General features: G+C 43.3%; 1 protein-coding gene across 2 annotated transcripts; it reads right to left on the minus strand.

The window, feature by feature from the left end:
- Window positions 1-289: 289 nt before the first annotated feature.
- Window positions 290-20,314, minus strand: LOC132793611 (uncharacterized). Of its 2 annotated transcripts, XM_060803607.1 has the most exons (14): window positions 20,154-20,314; window positions 11,028-11,529; window positions 10,831-10,958; window positions 6,849-7,935; window positions 6,371-6,534; window positions 4,957-6,120; window positions 4,765-4,895; window positions 4,336-4,694; window positions 4,128-4,273; window positions 3,496-3,605; window positions 3,306-3,439; window positions 1,412-3,231; window positions 691-1,349; window positions 290-631 (listed from the first exon to the last, which is right to left on the minus strand). In XM_060803607.1, the coding sequence occupies exons 2-14, from the start codon at window positions 11,355-11,357 to the stop codon at window positions 486-488; spliced, it is 6,378 nt and encodes a 2,125-aa protein (XP_060659590.1). In that variant the 5' UTR covers window positions 11,358-11,529; window positions 20,154-20,314; the 3' UTR covers window positions 290-485. The 2 variants fall into 2 exon arrangements, 1 of the variants encoding a protein (XP_060659590.1); XR_009633133.1 differs by lacking the exons at window positions 290-631; window positions 691-1,349; window positions 1,412-3,231; window positions 3,306-3,439; window positions 20,154-20,314 and adding an exon at window positions 3,715-4,029 and having other exon boundaries at window positions 3,502-3,605.
- Between the last annotated feature and the right edge of the window lie 558 nt (window positions 20,315-20,872).

Raw genomic sequence — 20,872 nt, forward strand, 5'->3', positions numbered from 1 at the left:
AACATCTAAATTGAACACAAATGCGTAACTACTAATTGATATAACTTTCTTAGATTTTGTTTTTTTTTTTTCTTTGTTTCGCAACTCAGCAACGGTTAATTTCTAGTTATTGTCCTTGAATTTTGGATATTTGTTTAACTCCCAAAACAGTTTTTGGGTCTTCTTAAACATTCTTTTTGCACTCTTAATTGACTCTCTGTCTCTCTCTCACATTATTGGAGGGCATCGCCAGCAGTGCCTTGTGGGCGTGGCGCATCGCAATCAAAAATAAAACCAAAAGGAAAACGTGTTTAATAGTGTAAAAAACTAAGTCTTTTTTTTTAGTGTTTAGTGTTAACTAATCTAAAATCGGGAAAATAAGAATCACAAATTGCAAATTGGTTTTCCGAGCGAGAAAACACATGAATTTCGCTATATGCTAAGGACGACAACGCACGCACACAGACAGACTCCCCACATCCAACCATTATCATCTTGTCAGGTACTTAGGCCCTGTTTCCAGAGGGATCAATAACGCCTCCAGGTCCTGGCAGACCGCTGGGATGGCCGGTCAGATAGGAATCCACTTGACGTGCTGCCTGGCGACCCTCGGTGATGGCCCAAACTACCAGCGATTGGCCACGCCGGCAATCTGTAAGAATAATGAGCATGAGTTTCCAACACGAACCAAGTTCCCTTTCGTAAACTTACCGCCCGCTGCAAAGACCTTGCTATTTGAGGTGCCATACTGTCCATTGCAGGCCTTGATGTTGCCACGAGGATCGAGCTCTAGTCCCAGCTCTTGGGGCACCGTCTTCTCCGGTCCCAAGAAGCCCATGGCAAGCAGTATCAGATCAGCAGCAAAGTATTTCTCCGATCCCGCAACTTCCTGCATGCGCCATTGTCCAGTCTCCGACTTGGTCCATTCAACCTCGACGGTATTGACGCCCTTGATGTGACCATTCTCGCCCACAAACTCTTTGGTGGTGGTGCAGTATTGTCGTGGATCCTTGCCCCACTTGAGACGCACCTCCTCATGACCATAGTCCACACGGAACACCTTGGGCCATTGTGGCCATGGGTTGTCATCGGCACGCTTTAATGGTGGCTCTGGCAAGATCTCAAAGGTTGTGATGCTCTTGGCACCCTGACGCAACGATGTGGCAATGCAATCGCAACCGGTGTCGCCGCCACCAATGATGATGACATCCTTGCCTTCAGCGGAAATGATTTCCTTTTTGCCGCCCAGTTGCTTCTTCTGCTGTGCCTCAAGGAACTCCATGGCAAAGTGAATGCCCTGCAGATCGCGATTGGCCAACGGTAAATCACGTGGCCATGTGGAGCCTGTGGTCAGCAGAACGGCATCGAAACTGTAAAGGAGTTTGCAGCAGATTAGCATCGAAAAAAAGAGGTGCACTCGAGTTCAACTCACCCTTCGACCAGCTTCTCGGCACTGGTGTCCTTGCCAATGTGCACATTGGTGCGGAACTCGATGCCCTCGTCGGCCATGAGATCCACACGTCGCTTGACCACATCCTTGGACAGCTTCATAGTGGGAATGCCATACTGCAGCAGACCACCCACGCGATCATTGCGCTCAAAGACCGTCACAAAGTGTCCAGCACGATTCAACTGCTGGGCAGCTGCCAGTCCCGAGGGACCAGAGCCAACAATAGCGACACGTTTGCCGGTGCGGGTCTCGGGTATCTCGGGTTTGATCCAACCCTGCTCGAAAGCATGATCGATGATGGCGCATTCGATGTTCTTAATGGTCACTGCCGGCTCTGAGATGCCGAGCACACAAGAGCCCTCACAGGGAGCGGGACAGACGCGTCCCGTGAACTCGGGGAAATTGTTGGTCTGCAACAGCTGACGCAGTGCCTCTTGCCACTCGCCGTGGAAGACGAGATCGTTCCACTTGGGAATGATGTTGCCCAGCGGGCAGCCCGTGGAGTTGGACTGACAGAAGGGAACACCGCACTCCATGCAGCGGGCCGCTTGCACCTTGAGGTTCTTGCGCACATGCGGGAAGTTGTACACTTCGTTCCAGTCCTGCTGACGCTCGCCGGCATCGCGGTAGGGGGCCGCCTCACGCTTGTATTTGACAAAGCCGCGTGTCTTGTCGAGCACACGATCGGCACGCTTCTGCTCGAGGGCAACATCCTGGATGGCCTCCTCGATGTCCTTGATATGCGGCTCGTGCTTGCCGTTGCCATTCTCAATGGCGGCAACCTTAACGGGCTGCTCCACCTCCTGCTGCTCAGCCAAATCCTTGAGCGCCTTCTGGTATTCGTAGGGGAAGACCTTGACGAACTTGCCCTGTGCCTGAGCCCAGTTGGCCAACAGTTCCTTGGCCACCTTCGATTCGGTCTTGGCAATGAACTCGCCAAGCAGTTGCTTGACAACAGCAACATCCTCGGGCAGCTGCAATGGCAGCAGCTCCACCGACTCCGGATTCACCTTGGGCTTGAACGAACCGTCAATGTCATAGACATAGGCAATGCCACCGGACATGCCAGCCGCGAAATTGCGTCCAGTCAAGCCCAGGATGACAACCAAGCCGCCAGTCATGTACTCGCAACCATGATCGCCCACACCCTCGACGACAGCGGTGACACCGGAGTTGCGCACACAGAAACGCTCGGCGGCAATGCCACGGAAGAAGGCGGTTCCCTCGGTGGCGCCATAGAGGCACACATTGCCGACAATAACGTTGAGGTGCGACTCGAAGGGAGCTGTGTCCTGCGGTGTGATCACCACATTGCCACCACACAGACCCTTGCCCACATAATCGTTGGCATCACCCTTTAGCGTCACGTTTACGCCACGAGCGAGGAAAGCGCAGAAACTCTGGCCAGCCGAACCCTCCAATGAGATGTCAATGCTTTTGCCCTGAGGCAAACCTGCCTCGCCATATTTGCAGGCAATGTGATAGCTGAGCGTGGAGCCGAAGGCGCGCTCTTCGTTATGGATGGGCATCTGAATAGCGATGTTGTCCTCGGCGCCGCTAAAGATGCGCTGAGCCTGAGCAATTAGCTTGTTGTCAGCACGCTTCTCCAGCTGGAAGTCCTGCTTGACAGAGCCACCCACAATATTGGTGCCAGGACGCAGCTCGAGAGCTGGTTGCAGCAGCAACTTGAGGTCCAAATTGCTGGCCTTGGCCTCGCGTTGGCTGGCAATCTTCAGCAGATCGGTACGTCCAATCAGGTCCTGGAACTTGCGAATGCCCAGGTTGGCCATGATTTGACGGATCTAAGAGAGAGAGATAGAGGGGAAGATTGGTTTAAGTGAGAATAGTAAAGCAAATTCCAAGCAAGATCACTTACATCCTCGGCCAACATGAAGAAGAAATTGATGACATGCTCAGGTTTGCCAGTGAACTTCTTGCGCAGCACCGGATCCTGAGTGGCAATGCCCACGGGACAGGTGTTCAGATGACACTTGCGCATCATGGTGCAGCCTAAAAGCAAAAAAGTATTAGTAGTATATTCTAACATTCGTTGTTCCTCCACTTACCCATGACAATCAATGGAGCTGTGCTGAAGCCAAACTCATCGGCGCCCAGCAAGGCAGCGACAACGACATCGAAGCCCGTGCGCAGCTGTCCATCTGCCTGGACGATCACTCTGTGGTTCCATTGATGAGGTTGACGGGGTTGAGGGGGGAAGACATAGAAAGGAATGCAATGTTAATTCAAAGATTCAGTCGGCAAGACAATGTAATGAGAAGAATTACGAATGGAGCACTGCGCGCCGCGACGATCGTGCGTGTAAAGTGAGTGATCGATTGCTGCGTTATCGGTTATCGATTCATATTCATTGTCATTGTCTAATTTGAGCGTGTGACGTGGGACGACTGACAGCATTGAGTGTGTAAGCAATCAGGCTATTTAACGATCTTTAAATGATCGGTATTCATTCATTTTACAGATGATTCGCAGCATTCACAGCCATTGTCATTTGTCCTTATATCCAGCGCTTCTTTCGATTAATCGATCGTGCAATCGAGCGTTCTTCCAACGCTGTCATCTGGCTACAGACCAGGCGCTCTCTTCGGTAATATGTTTCGTTCATGATTAGTAACAAGAGACAGGTGGGGAGGGAACATGGGACAGGAATGCGTTGAGGGGGATATGATTGTTCACTTACCTCGAGCGAAGATTATTCAACACCAACACTTGATGTGTCTCAGCAACTCCCAACTCCCATGGCAAACCGGCGTTCTTAATGCCCGTCCAGGAGCTGGCGCCAGTGCCGCCATCGTGGCCAGAGATGACAATGTGCTCGGCCTTGCCCTGCAGATGAAAATTACATTCCGTTAGCAGGCAGTCTAAATCAAATACAACTCTCTTCTTACCTTGGCAACGCCGGAGGCAACTACACCAACGCCCACTTCGGAGACGAGCTTGACGCTGATGCGTGCATTGGGATTGGAGCACTTCAGATCGTAGATCAGCTCGGCCAAATCCTCAATGGAGTAGATATCGTGATGGGGTGGTGGCGAAATCAAACCGACTCCGGGCACTGATTTACGTGTTTTGGCAATGTCCTTGGTCACCTTATAACCAGGCAGCTCACCACCCTCTCCAGGCTTGGCGCCCTGGGCCATCTTGATCTGCAGATCGTCAGCGTTGGCCAGATATGAGGCGGTGACGCCAAAGCGACCCGAAGCCACCTGTTTGATGGCCGAACGACGGCTGTTGTTGGGATCTTGATCTACAACACAGGTGGGAAATAGCGAAGATTAGATTTGGGTGTGAGGATCAGCATAAATTGAGGCACTTACTGAGATAACGATCAGAGTCCTCACCGCCCTCGCCAGTGTTGCTCTTGCCGCCAATGCGATTCATAGTGATGGAGAGCGTCTGATGCGCCTCCAGCGAAATACTGCCAAAGCTCATGGCGCCAGTAGCGAATCTAAAGATCAAGACATTAATAAAAGGATCAACTTTTGAAGGGGAGCAACTTCTTTACTTACCGCTTAACAATTTCGCTAGCCGGTTCCACCTCGGACAAATCGATCTTTTGACGATCCGTGACAAATTCAAGTTGACCACGCAGAGCACACTTCTTCACGCTGTCCAGTGTAGTCTTCTTGAAAGCTTCGAAAGCGCCGAGGTTCTTGTTCACGGCCGCCTCCTGCAGACTGCCAATGGAAGAGGGCTCATTGATATGCGCCTCGCCGCCATGACGCCAGTGATACTGTCCGGGATTGCGCAAGATGCGTGTGTCTGGCGACACTTTGCCATAGGTGAGCTGGAAACGTTCCAAGCCTTCCTTGGCCAAAATCTCAAGAGTAACGCCGCCAATGCGACTCTGCGTGCCGCGGAAGCACTTGTCAATCAATTCGTTGCCCAAGCCAACGGCCTCAAAGATCTGGGCACTCTTGTACGACTGCAGCGTGCTGATGCCCATCTTGGCCATGACTTTGGCAATGCCCGTATCAATGGCCTGGGCGTAGGCATTGTAGATCTGCTTATTGGTCACCTCGCCACCAATGACGCCATCATCACGCAGCGCCTGGGCCAATTCGAAGGCCAAATAGGGACAAATCGCGTCGGCACCGTAGCCGAGCAGGACACAAACGTGATGCACTTCACGTGCCTCGGCCGTCTCCACAATAATGCCGACCTTCATGCGCTGAAGCGTCTCAATCAAATGGTGATGCAGTGCACCCAAAGCCAGCAGAGCCGACACAGCGCAACGTTCATTGGTGCCCGCGGCACGATCCGAGATTACGAGCAGCTGATAGCCAGCCTGAGCGGCCTGGGAGCCTTCGCGACAGATGCGATCGATGCAGTCGAGATAGCCACGATAGCCATCGCTGTACTGGAATGTAATGTCCAGCACCTTGGTCTTCCAGCCGCGATGCGTGTTGCGCTTGAGCAGCTGGGTATCTGGAATGCTCAGTATGGGATTGGAGAGCCAAATGCGATGCACCTGCTGGGCCGATGGCTGCAACAGGTTTGCCTCTGGGCCGAGGGGGCATTGCATGGACATGACAACCTTCTCACGGAATGGATCGATTGGTGGGTTCGTCACTTGGGCGAACAGCTGCTTGAAGTACTCATAGGGAATGGGCTGGAATGTGGACAGACAGGCCAGCGGTGCATCGTTGCCCATTGAGCCGAGGGCCTCCTTTCTGTAATTGGGGAAAAAGAAAGTGGTTTACTTAAGTAGAGACCCTGGAATGTTAATGAGGGGGTGATTTCTTATCTTCAGAAAGAGTAATAACTGATAATTTGTATATAACGTGGAGTCCCTATCGTTAGCTTAGTGATTTTACAAACTACGGAAATAACTTCCGCTTCTTAGTAAGCTTTTTAATTTCTTAAACTTAATTTGAATTTGCTATCAGGAGATTATGACACTCTTAACTTCAGCTTACTTACTTGTTCTTAAACATCGGTATGAGAAGCATGTTGACCGTCTCCGTGGTGTAGCCAAAGAGCGAGAGACGTGGATCAAAGATGCCGCGCTGCGAGGCAGGTGCCTTTGGCGGCTCCTCTTCGGGAGTGTTGAGTACGTTGGCATTGCGGATCTCATCCAGAGTGATCTGAACAACAAGATAAATACTAGAGATTAGTGCTGAATATAGAAAGTTTATTCATAAAGGGCATGCCAAACGAACTGAACGCAAAACATCAACGACTAAAGACGTCTAACCGTCTAACGTCGACTCACCATCTGGATCAATCCACAGAGAGGTTACATTGTGAGCATGGTAGAGAAATGGACAAATTACAGAGAGATTACAGTGGTTAAACAGGAACAAATTTTGAATATAATTTTGGTATTTGGGTGGAGTGCTCAGTGTGTACCTGGAAGGTGTGTCTAAGGCTTGGTCTAATCCGCAATTGGATAACTCACCTTCTGCTGAAGCCAGTCGGAATGGGGACGCGACTTGGCGATCTGCGCCTTCAGTTCAATGTCCTGAATGAGCTTCTGCTCCTTGGTGTCGACGAGCAACATGCGGCCAGGCTTGAGGCGACTCTTGAGCGTCACCTGTGAGGGATCCACATCATAGACACCCACCTCAGAGGCCATGACCAGCACATTCTCCTTGGTCACATAGAAACGTGACGGACGCAAGCCATTCCTATCGAGCACAGCTCCGATGTAACGTCCATCGGTGAAACTGATCAGAGCAGGACCATCCCAGGGCTCCATTACACAGGCGGCCCATTGATAAAAGTCCCGCTTCTCCTGGGGCATGGTGCGATCATTCTGCCAAGCCTCTGGCACCATAGTCATCACGGATTCGGGCAGCGATCGATCGCTAGCCATCGTGATGAACTCCAGCACACAATCGAACGAACCGGAATCGGAGAGATTGGGCTCGACCACCGGGTAGAGTTTCTTGAGTTGATCGCCAAAGAGTTCGGACTGCATGACGCCCTCGCGAGCCTTCATCAGATTCACATTGCCACGCAGCGTATTAATCTCGCCATTGTGGGCCAGCACACGTAGAGGATGAGCCCTCTCCCAGCTGGGAAAGGTGTTCGTCGAGAAGCGAGTGTGCACCAATGCCATGTAGGTTTCAAACTGTGGATTCTTCAGATCCGTATAGTAGTCCCACAGCTGATCGGAGGTGAACAAACCCTTGTACACAACCGTGCGATCCGACAGCGAGCAGATATAGAAGCGTCTGCCCGGCTTGGTCAGCTCGTGACTTGCCCGCTTGCGCAGCACAAACACCTGACGTTCGAAAGCCTTCTCATCGAGTCCCTCGGGGCGTAGCACAAACACCTGACGCGACAGTGGCTCCGATTTGCGTGCAACGACACCAATCGCCTGCTGATTAGATGGCACTGTGCGCCATGTCAACACAGTCAGGCCCAGACTCTTGGCCAGCGCATTGAACTCCGCCTCGGCGGAGGAGTGCTGAGCCACGTCCAAGTAGAAAATGCCCGTGGCATAGTTACCCAACTCCGGCAAGGTTATACCCTGCTCGGCGCTGTGGGGGAAAAGACATTTATGAGGTTATCATTGAGGAAATACGTCATGGGCACTGAGAGAAATTTGTGTGTGTGTTCGTAAAAGTTGACAACCAAAAGATTTATATAGATTGAGATCATTACATTCTCAATGGAAGAATATTTCCCATTCATTTCTGCCAAAATTTTGACTACATTACTATGAGGTTTTTTTCTACCATCAGTTTTATTAGTGTCAATTTGGAAAAACACTCGACTACACTGCAAAAACTTGATATAAATTAAAATTAATTAAATTCTGAGTATTCCAAAAACTAAAATTTAATGAATTTAGCAGTCTACTACAAAAAAATTATGACTTTTACGAAATTTAATATTACTATAACTTTAGGTATTTATTAATGGCTTTATTTCCCTATAATACAGTTCGATACATGAATATATATTATCATTGTCGACTATTTCTCGCAGTTTGACTATTAAAATTGGCGCGGGATTCGTTTGTGAATTGCTGTTAAGCGTTTTGCCATTCAATTCAACTTGATTCATTCGCAAATTCCATTTGCTTTTGTGGCGTCAAGAATATGACGAAACACCAGATGCTGATAAGGTAACCTAACTAGGGGAACTGTTGCTGCTCCCCGACATCAACAGCTGCCAGTCTACACGCTGCCCTCGTCCCCATCGTTTCCCACAGACGCTTCATGCGTCTGTTCAATTGTGGTAGACACTCGTCCGATTGTCATTCAAACGCGCATTACTTAAGTGAACATGTAAGCAGAGAAGTTTCGGTTCTGATCAACCTAGAGAGACCCTGGAGAGGCTTTTTTGAGACATTTGCTTGTAGCAAAGAGCGTAACAAGCAGAAGGAAATATAACTATATGTAAATATATGCTACTGATTAGCATCTTAACTTAAATTAAACTTATAATAAGCAACTTGAATGCAGCTACCCCGCTTCTAAGCATTTCTAGAGGGTATATTATATACAAAGAAATGCGAGCTTTTATTACTACGTCGTGGGGGTTTTGATTTCGCAATATGTTGTTGATGTATATAGAAACCCATGCGTTTCTTGAACTTGGCATTAGGAAACCTGTTGCTCTACATTTCTAATAGCTCTCTCCCCTCGCTTTTGCAATCTTTCTCTTTCGCATAATCTCAATCACTCGGCACGTGCGTGACAAGTGCGAATTTCGACGCGTATTTCGAGTATTTCACAAGTTTTTTGTTATTTTTTTTTTTCATTTTAGGCGTGCGACAAAAAGAATTTGAACATATCAATCAGAGGCCGATGTCTGGTCTGGTCTAGCTAGGCGCTAATTAAACACGATTTACAACGTGACATGTTTTTATTAGGCATTATTGAGGTAGAGCTTCTCTGTAAAATATAACTATACCTCGACTTTGTATGCAAATAATGAAACAACACTGCGATAATGAAAGTGTTAATAAACTACCTCAACTTTATAATAGAACGCAAAACAGTAGTTATATCTATATAATGTTGGGGCTATTAAACACTTTTCGTGTTATTACTTTATAATCTGGCTAAATCTGGCGTCCCGTCAAATCACTTTCATTTCGCTTTTATATCTAATCTTTACGAGTATACAACACACTCATGACTCTGTAAAATGAACTTTAAAGTTCATAAAAATCCAGATTTTATCTGGGAACTACGTATTATACGATATATAAAGTATGTAGTATATATTTATCGTACAAAAAGTTGCGCTTTCGGGCTTGTTATTATGCATGTGTCATAATTGTTAGACCTTGTCGTGTTTTTCCATTTCGCGCTCTTCTGTGAAAGAATAAAATAGAATACAATTGGAACAATTTGCGTCAAAGTAATTACCTACAACAACTATTACCACTGCCCCTCCTCTTCGCACTTTCTATACCCCAATCGCAATTTATTATGTGGAGAAGCGTGACGAACGTTTCGAAAATAATTTGTGCCAAATATTGAGCGAAAATTGCATACACGGATTTTCAGTTTATTCTGGTTGCAGTTGGAAGTAGTAGTATTTTACGGTTTGAGGATGTGCCTCATTTTGGCAGACTATTTTTGACGTGCTCTCGCCTGATCTTTGTATCTGGTATTATTTCATCTACTTGTCTATTTTTTCATTCTTTTTTTTTTGTGTCGAGACCGAGCCAATGAAGCAGCGAAACGCGGTGGCAAATGCACATGTTCAAACAAGAGATGTAAATAAACAACAAAATGATTTAAGAAATGCAAATTTGAGAATACAACGAAGGTGAAATGCACTACACAATCGTATAAAATTACTTGCAAGAGAAGTCAACAATAAAACTAGTCTCTGATAATTTCATTCAAAAGTTTGCTTATCAGTCTTTCAAATAGTAGATTAATAAAGAAGGAAACTCATATATAATATAAATTGCAATTGTGCAATATATTTTTGTTACGTATTAAAGGGAGATTTATATCTTGAAAATAATCTGTGGGATTTGCAAAAACCAATGGAAATTCTTCTGAAGGCCAAAGTTCACATTTGAGATAATAAAACTGATTGGAACTCTATTCACGAAATTTAATTTAAAGCTAATCAAAACGTGCTGTGCACATTTGGTTGCTTTTTTTCTAAAAATAAAAGATAAGATATATCTCACAAGAACGAAGTACGGTCAGGTCTGTCAAGGGAGGGCGATAGCTGAGCTACCCTTGAATTGGGCAAGGGCACAAATGCTAATAGACAGCTTTAAACTATTTTTATAGACGTTGCGCACGAGATCGCGGCGATGTCGCGAACGATTGTGCGCCGTGTAAACCATTCATCAATGGCACCAGGCAGAGTTGTCACACTGCCAACTGTAAATGTGTTTGTGTGTGTGTGTATGTATGTTTGTGTGTTGTGAGCACGATGAGAGCTGATGAACTTACAGAGCCTTGGCATAGAGTCCGTGCGGAATGGAAGCCAAGACACCAGCGCCATCGCCAGTGTCATTGTCACAGGCGCAAGCGCCTCGATGATTCATCCGTTCTGACAGGGTCTGGGCATCACGTAGAATCTGTACACAAGGAATTGAAATAGAAAATAGAAAGTAGCTCTTGAGTTCATTTCCAGTCTGGAAACTTACCTTGTGAGAGCGTTTGCCATCGATGGCCACAATGAAGCCAACGCCGCATGCCTCATGCTCGTTTTGAGGATCGTAGAGTCCCTGTTTGCCAGGTGCCTCCCATGGCATCTGCTGCTGCTGCTGCTGCTGCTCCTCTCCATCGTGGTCATCATCAACATCAGCTTGCTGCACTTCACTCAAATTGGACACATTCGATGACTGTGCGTTGCTGGCAAAGTTATCGATATCGATATCGTTTTCAAAGTTATTATTATCGTTGCTGTTGTTGATGCTGCTATCAACACTTGTTGCACATTCAAATTCGCAATTGTCAGTGATTATTGGTGCCATTATACGCAATTACCGTTGCACTTGCTTAAACTTTTCGCTTTTGCTGTTCAGTACTTGTTGTAATAGTATTTGTTTATTAGTTTTTGACTTTGCTTTTTTATTATTTCACTTGCACTTGCTGGTTTAACACAGTTAATTTAGCACAGTAAAACTCTGATGTTTTTTGTTTTTGCTGTAGAGAGAGAGAGAGGGAGAAAAAAAAATAACAAATTGAATTTACAACGTGTTGAAAAATTGTGTTGCACTTGAGATAAAGCAAATTTTGTATTACAACCGCTTTTCACTTTGCACTATATTTGCACACGCACACACACACACATACAACACTTTTCTGCTTGCCTCAACGTTTATGGGGTTCCTCTAGCAGAGCGCTTTTTGGGGCACACGCGACACTGACGGCTGCTCACAAGCGAATGAGCTCCAACAGCGCAGCGCAGTCATGTCTAACCCCTAAGCAGAGCAGCGCAGCGCACATCGCAGCACGGGAGAGCGCCAGCAGAGCAACGATCTGCGTTCTGCGTTCATTCTCTCACTCTTTTTTCGCGTTCTCTCGCACACCCTTTTGCGGATGCCAGTGAGAGATTTATTCCTATGACTTGTTATTGCATTTGCAAGTTTATTTGCTTTTCCTTGAACTTATCACTCTCACTCGCTCTAACACCCTTTCTATAGGCGTCGGCGTTTTGTGCATTGGTTTCTCCTCTTCTGACTTATCGAACATTAATATTCGCGGCTGCAGCAGACGCTGCAAAATTTGCTGCGTAAAATAAATGTGCACTTGACTCAATATTGGCAATATTGATTCAATTACTCCATATATAGCACACAAGATAGTTCAGTTCAATCGACCCACTCACACATACACACACTCGCACATGCAACTTCATAATTAATCATCAATATCATCGAAGGGGGTCTCGCTCTTACATTGTTGTTGGTTTTGGTTTGCTGGCGCCTTTATCGAAGTAGGAACATTAACGTTATCATTTACAATCGTGAAATACTTGTTTATATATATTTATAATTGCTATATTGCGAGTGCTCTTTACGAGCGCAACAAGTGCATTTTGAATTTGAATTCCAATATACGGTTTAATTAAGAGTACATAAAAAGTACTTACAAAACGAGTATCAACAAAATGCCCCCACACATAGTCACACAAAAACCGACAACAACAACAATTCCAAATACATATGTGAGAAGTTCAGTTTGTGTGAATGTGAAAATCAAGCGCAACAAGCACGTTAAATGCATATTTTAAGGTAAAATAACAGCAATATTTAACAACAGCAAAATAAAATATTTACAGCTTATTCTGAAAATAAATAATCATTATTTGTTTGTTTCAAACGAAAAGTTCCTGTTCGGAGAAGGGATTATATTATGTACTCGTAATATTGTATTCGCAAAGTCAATGACGCAAATAAACTATATGTACATATTTATGTGGACAGCAAAAAATCTGTCAACCATTTGTCTCGCTGGGTCCATCAACCTCAGATCTAAATAAATAGACGAAAACAAAATGCAATTCCTTTGAGTTTTTCATATGATATTCGAATGGAACAATTCTATATATAGGAATTAAGAATTTGACGATAATATTCGTCGCATTTTATTTTTAACAAAATGCAAATTTGTTTGTCACCTATCAGAATTTCGCAAACCAAAAAAAAAAGTGATCAAAAAAATGGCTCACAAAATTTTCCATGACTCGCGCCCCTCATTAAAGTGAAAGAATGAAATGGCAATAATTGGAGCACGGGAGAGCGATTTAGTTTGGAGACTTATCTATAGCCAGAGGTCCCGTGTTAATGAATGCTGCACAAATTAATCAATCAATCCACACACATGATTTGGCTCTGATAAGCGACGTGTCGGCCAAGTTCAGCGATCCGCTGAAAACACGCGTAGAATCATCGTGTTTCCCCCGCCCCCGAGAGCACGATACGTAATCTGTTGTACCATAAAACAGTCAGACACAACATATAAATACATACATACACATACAGACTCAAATATGAATTATACATGCAGTTTAAATTGGTCAAAGTCCCAGCCGGCCGGCAAGAGAACGATCCCCGACTTATCTGCGAACAGACTACGTCACGTTGAGTTGCGTTGCGTTGTCGCAAGGTCGGCGGAAGACGGAGACGCAAGACGGTGACACATTGGTGAAATATACACTCCAGACAATCGAGAGAGAGTGGCAAAGAGAGCGACACAAAGAGAGAGGGCAAAAGAGAGACATACCTACGACTATAAACAGACGCAGACCGGTTTTTGCGAAGCCGATAAGTGCCAAAATTCTAAAGCGATAATATACTCCCCAAGTGTGCTTTTTGCGTGTTTCTATTCGGGAGGGGGGTCTGCTTGGGGGTATCAGGCGGTCAACATGTGGTTGGCGAGTGTCTGCAGCTGAGGAGGAGTCAGGAGTGCCACACATTAGCTTTATACCCTGTAGCATAACGCAAACAGTTTATGATAAACTATCACTGTCAAATCAAGCAAGTAGCTGAAAAGCTGATAGTAATAATGTGTTTACAGGGTATGTGTAAGTCGGGATGTGCGATTTGCAATTGCCTGCTTAATTCATAATTTGTTTTGGCACACCTTTGTCTCCGATAAGACCCTACGACGGGTTTTTTGGCACACTGAACTCGTTGGCAAAGTGCGCAATCAATCGCGATAGCCAGGAATTTAGCTGAAAGATTGATTTGCGTCCAATTTGGAAGTTGAACAAAAAAGAGTCATCATAGATTTGCAATTTGATAATGGTCGTAATAAAAAAAGAAAATACACACGATTTTGTAGCGTGATACGAACAGCTGAAGCTGTATATCATCTATAAATAAAAATAAAAATGTTATGAATGAGTCGAGTGATAACAGTTTGCTGGAGCGCGTGTGCCATGGATGTGATGTAGGTCGGACCCCTATACTTCGTACCCCCTGAGCACGAAGCGAGAGTGCGCTATGGAAAAGTTTAACAAAATTTCAAGTGCCTGAGATATTATTCACAAAAGCAGCAGCGGCATCCGTTCACCCCAATTACGCATTAAGTTCTAAAATAAAAAAAAAAAAAGTAATAAAATTTAATTAAATGAGCTCCCGGAATAAAACGAGTACTTTACTCGCATATCAAGATTGTAGCTGCAAATTCTATTATAATTTTTTGACAGAATTGAAAGTCCCTTACATAATTCCACACGACCACGCATAAATTCTATTTTAAGAAGGCCAAAAACAAAGAGCATAATCTAGCTCCGTCATATAGTACATGCCATAAGAGATGACTCTAAAATAGATTCTCGAAATGAAAAATCTATCACGTGTCCGCGGAATGATGTTTTCTATTATTCAACAACAAAAAACTCGATAAAAAACAAGTGTCGAGTGTGCTCGACTGTGAGATACCCGCTACCCATTTTGAATTAAAGCAAAATATTGTGGTATTCTCAAAATATGCCAAAAAAAATAATAATACAAAAATACTAAAAATAATCCAAATGGTATATTTGGTATATCGATTTAGTACAACATTCAAAATATACCATAGACTGAACAATATACCAAATTGCTAGCCCAAGTAAGTAGGCGTTTTTGCCCATATAAAAGTATTTCTTTAATAATTTGGACAATTTTTATCTGATCGCAACCAAATCAGGAATCATAATTATTATTTTATATACCAAAATTCGCAGCTCTCGCTCTAAAATTACGCTTGTTATTAGATTTTTGATGATTTATGGGAGCAGAAGTGGGCGTGGCAAAAATTTGAAGCAAACTTGATCTGTGTGCAAACATAACAAATGCTGGCTAAAAAAATTATAGCCCTATCTCTTATAGTCTCTGAGACCTAGGTGTTCATATGGACAGACAGCCAGATGGACAGACGGACACGACTAGATCGTCTCGACTGTTGACGCTGATCAAGAATATATATACTTTATAGGGTCGGAGATGCCTCCTTCTACCTGTTACATACATTTCCTGCCGACACAAAGTTATAATACCCTTTTACCCTATGGGTAGCGGGTATAAAAATAGCATGGAAAGTATGTACCGAAATAAGCAATAGAGAGGCGACAATGCAACAAAATCGCTGCACAAATATTTGAATCTTCGGGAAAATACACAAAGTATAAGACGCCGACATGGGCAAAGAGATCTGATAGAACAAACAAAATGCACAGATATAAAATCTGACACTGGCTGAGAGACAGAGAGAGAGAGGAAGAGAGGCGGGAGGCACTTCCAGTGCTGCGTCGGTTCAAAGTCCCAGGCCCGACCAATATTTAGTCTATATTTATCTGGCCTATGATATATACAGAGTGTACACACACACACACACACACACGCACATTTCTATGTATTTTTATAATGTAAACAAACGTTGCGATTACGACTACGATGATTACGATTACGAGAAAGCGCAACAAGTTTCAATAACCTTCCCCAGGAATTTTGTGTACAACAAAATCCGAGTATCAATTTCGGATAAACACAATTTGTTTATTGCGTGCAAAGTTTCGTGTTTCTCCCTCCCCATAGTAAAAATATACATCCATTTATTCTCCCCCATCGTAATTTGAGTATCGTAAATCTAAGATTTCGATTTTGAACTATTTACGATACGATTTCATAAAATGCGCATTATCTGACTCGTTGATTGTTAGTATTGCTACCGCTTCTTATCGGACGCGTATTTCAAGTAGTCGTGAATTTTATTGAGTCTGGTTATATACCGAGGAATACCGATTATATATGAGTGTACTTAGATTTGTTTTTTGTTACACTTGCCTGCAGTTTGTGCACTTTGCAGTCAACAGCTGAGCAAACTTACAGGCGGAAGGGAACATAGAGATTGCGCCAATTAGGCGCAAATCCACTATATTTAAAAATAGTAACAATTTGTTTTCATTATCGAACGGGCGATATTATGGCACAGACCCCGTTGGGTTTAATTGGCTACAGAGAAAGCAGTCGCAAGTCGGTTTGGGTTTCAATTAAGCTTTGAAAGTTGCCTTGAAGGTATGGAATTTATTTGTCGGGGTTAGTTTCATACTTTCAGTAGAATTCCTCAACCAGACGATATTTACAGTGTAACAACTGGTTTTCAAAATAAATCTGAAATTCCTATGCGAGGGAATTACTTTTCGCAATTCATACTAAATATAATTTAATTGACACCAGTTACATTGTGTAGAAATATATAATTTTAATACGATTCGAAAAAATAGCAGCTGGTTAAGAAAGTAATGGAATACCAAGAAAATTGTGATTTGGAAAGTAAATATTTATGATAGTTAACCAATTCAATCACGAAAATAATTTAGCCTTAAGTCGCCTTGATCTATCCTATAGATAAATCCAAGCAACTGATAAGATGTTATATTATACTGATATTTCTATTAATTTAATAATACTATATACTTTTTGTTTATAAAAGAAAAGAGTTAAAAAATATATATAAAATAATAAATAATAGTTTACTAAGTATTTGTTAAGTTCTCTTCAATTTCTTTCAGTGCTATATCATGCGATATTCAATGACTGCACCTACTCGGATCGGTTTTGTCCAGATAATATAACATGCCGCTGCTATTTATAGCTCAGACCCTGGCTAAGGTGCGGTCCGGGTATGTCAAGGGGCTCTCTTAACCCCTGCATGATGCGCCCGCCAATTAGATGAATGGAGACCGCAGTTGGCAGTCGAGTAGATAATAAAGAAACGTCGCAATTTTCTCGCATTGCATTTGCATTCCAGGTTTGGCTCCCGTTTGTGGTAAGTCTCATCAATTGCACAGCCTTGGGGCAAGTTTCAGTGCCCTCACCTCACCTCTCCTCCTCATTTCTCGCAACAGTCTTATTTGTTATTGTTTTAATTGCGTAAGTGGAGCAACCTCGCCTGCTTACGTCACGTGATGCAAGTGACGACAACATATAGAACCAAGACGATTCGATTTCCTTGCATGCAATTGCAAGACAACACTGCGTGGTTCGCTTATCAGTGCGTTTCTTATACCCGCTAACCATTAATTTGAGGGGTATTTCTATTTGGTCAAGTAGAAAAAGACAAATCCATTTCTATAAGGTAGATATCGAAATTTACACGCATTTTAGAAGTATTTTATTTTATAATTGTGTTTACTAAAAATCGAACACTTTTCACGTGATGATTTCTGCAACTTAAAATGACTAGTAAGTATAGTCAACTCATTGAACTTAAACACTATAAGAGGTAGATTTAAGAAATTTCGGAAATATATAGTTCTTAAGTTATAAATCTAAGAAACACTGAATAGCGATCGTAATTTAAAAGCTAAATTGCCAAAATGTTATATACTCTATAATAAATATAATCTAAATAGCTTGTTGGGCGTATCCAAAAGTCGAGCATACGTTTTGTTAGCATTCAAACTTGTTGGTTCTTAATCCTAGGCAACTGGCAATCGATCAAAGCGATCCCATTGTTATACAATATCAGTCAGATGCCTTGGTCAGTCAGTTTGCTGACGCATTATGGAGAACATAATGCCATATAAATCAAAGGGCATTAAATGCACCGTAAATGACAGTTAAGGAAATTGTCGTCAACAAAATGCACCTCAATCAGCAATTCAACAAATAGCAAATAAAACACAATAACAAACAAAATGCATAATAACAATTTGTTGTTATCTTATGCAGATGCATTTCATTGCACTGCATTTGTTTACTCCCATTTCCCTTAGCGCCAACGACGCAATTTTCCGCTGGAAAAATCACTGACTGACCACAGACTACGTGACATTGACGGCGCCTGTCTGATGGAATATCGTATATCAAATTTCTGTCTCAAATCGCAACCCACATCTCGTTACTTGATTTACTAATTGAAATGCTAATCGTTAAATGTTAAATGGTGCCTTTCAACACCTGTATATAATAATAGTATTTCTTCTACTTTCGAAATTGACAAGGTTTCACTTTACTATATTAATTAGTGTACTATATCAATTAGTGGAATTAACCTGTTATTTAATTCATTACAATTCCCAGCCTAAATAGTATAAGCTGGCAATGAAAATGTCAATTAAATTGCCACAAGCTGATAAGAAAGCTTAGTGGGGAAATTGTTGCCTAAGCTCTCTCTCTTAAGCCAAATTGCTGTATAACAATGACAACACTGTTATCCTTTCAATTGAAGTGCACTTTGCGAATGCTTTTTAATAGCGTGAAAAGAACTAGAAAAGAAAAATACAACAATGAGTGTGTGTGGCTTACATAATCGCAAGCTTATGTGAAGAGAGCACGAGAGAACGGGGCAGGCAGTGATGCTGGCAAACGCACAGCTCGGGAAGGAAGAGCGAGATGTACATAGGAATACATAAGGATACACGCATACATACTTAGTTGAATGCCAAAGTTCAGCTCGCAGCTGTGACGTAGAAAAGGCAAACACACAGAAGCTTTCACACATTATTTTGCACACCCCTATACAAACACACCCACCCACACACACACACACATATACATATATACAGTGGCGACATTTTGACGCCCACGTCACGTACACAAACCGCAGTCGAAGTTGGCGTCGCTGCCGACGCAGTGGGAGGCTGTGAGAAGTCATGAAAAACAAATTAAATTGAGAATGGAATCCCACAAGAGAATGTCAAAATGCTTGACGAAGGATACGCACGCACACACGCACACTAGTTTGTGTGTGTCCATTACGGTAGCTGAGCACCAGCCCCCATATAAAACAACAACAGCAACGCCATGCCAATAATAATAACTACAACACCAACAACACTGACAACTGGCAGCAGCAGCAGCGTCGACGACCAACGCGCAGTGGCAGAAGCAGCAGCAGCCTCAATATCAAAATCACTGCCATGGCAATTGCAGAACCTAACCTTACACTGACCTTGAAGCGGAGCAGTAGAGCAGAGTAGCGTTGAGTGGAGAGTAGGCTGCTTGGCTGCCTGTTCTGGAACGCGGCTTTGGCGCGCACATGGTAAGTATAAAAAAGATAGCAAAACAAGCTCTACATACACTACATATGTATACTTATCGTCGTCGTCGACGTCGCGTGCAAAGAATCCGTAAGCGAGAACAAAAAAAATAAATAAATAGTCAAGCGAAGCGTACAACGCAGCGCAGCAAATAAGCAGTAAAACGATTGAGCAGCGCAAAAGGGGTGGGAGCGGCATAAACATACAACTGCTGAAAGCACATAAACACACATACACAATCGCAGGCATAGAGAACACACACACAACTTCAGTTCAGCCAACGACAAGAGCAGGAGACTTGCGGCAGGACGGACGTAAGGAAGGGAGAGAGCTTTGCTTTTGCCTTTTTGTCACACCGCCGGCCATCAATGTGGAGAAGCATTAAGTAATCACTCGGAGTCACATCATAGCACAATTGATATTCGCTTGGCAGGTTGATTTTTATAAATAGCTTCAACAACGCGAACCAATTTACCAAAAAAAGGGGGTTCTAATTATATGTACGGCACTGTAATCTGAGGCTTCTGCTGCTGCTCCTACTTCTTGTGCTACCTTCTTCCCGTACCCGCTTGTATACATAAGTTATGCAAATGTGTGTGTGTACATACATGTGTATGCGCCTCTATGTAAAATTTTTATCGATTTTTGCGGCCGCTAAACTCCTCTAGGAGTTAACGAAGTAATTATGCGGGAGTCTGTCTGAGCAGTTTTTATTCACGTACATACATATGTTTTATTGTCTAATTTGACAAACTTTAAATTCACTTTTCAACTTAACACTATTTGCATTTACTTTTGCGTGACTCGATGTTTTTTTTTTGTAGTTTAACTGTTTTCACTGTAAGCACAAAATGAAGAACTTTTTCAGTATATCCGTATTGCTTTAAGCACTGCGATTTAGAATTATTTTTGTCAACGTCCGATGGATTCAGAATGCGACTGACTCCTTCAAAAGACCGAATAAGAATGAACGAGCGCCTAGGACGAAAGTCGCATTTTCATGCACTACGAAAAGAGCGAGAGAGAGCGAGTACAAGTGAGAGAATTATCAAGCACCACTGCTATAGACTCCAATTGAAACTGAATGAGCTTTTTTCTGCCTAGCAGATGTTACTGATAAAGACCAGAACGCAATACCAAAATTGTTTAAGCTGTGTTTTATTAGCGGCATTTTGTGATGCACTATGCCTAAAAGCATAGTGAAATTTTAAGTATTTATTTATATATTTAACAAAAAGCTTATTTCAGCTCTAACGTATGCTATACAATTTTCATAAGAATTCCGTTACACCCGCACTTTATGGCATGTGGAATGCTGACTGCTATGGCACTCAAAAATATCGATAACTGGTTTCGGTATGGTGCACGCACTGGTTAGTATTCATAAAACTATACAGCCTATTGATTTATTTGTTTTTTTTTTGCAAAAATTTGATCTATTAAAATTCATAATTAGCGCAAGCAGTGGTATTGTGTGATATATTTTTAATATATTTTTTATGACAAGCAGTT

Source organism: Drosophila nasuta, chromosome 3 (genome assembly GCF_023558535.2).
Source record: "Drosophila nasuta strain 15112-1781.00 chromosome 3, ASM2355853v1, whole genome shotgun sequence".
NCBI classification, from domain to species: domain Eukaryota; kingdom Metazoa; phylum Arthropoda; class Insecta; order Diptera; family Drosophilidae; genus Drosophila; species Drosophila nasuta.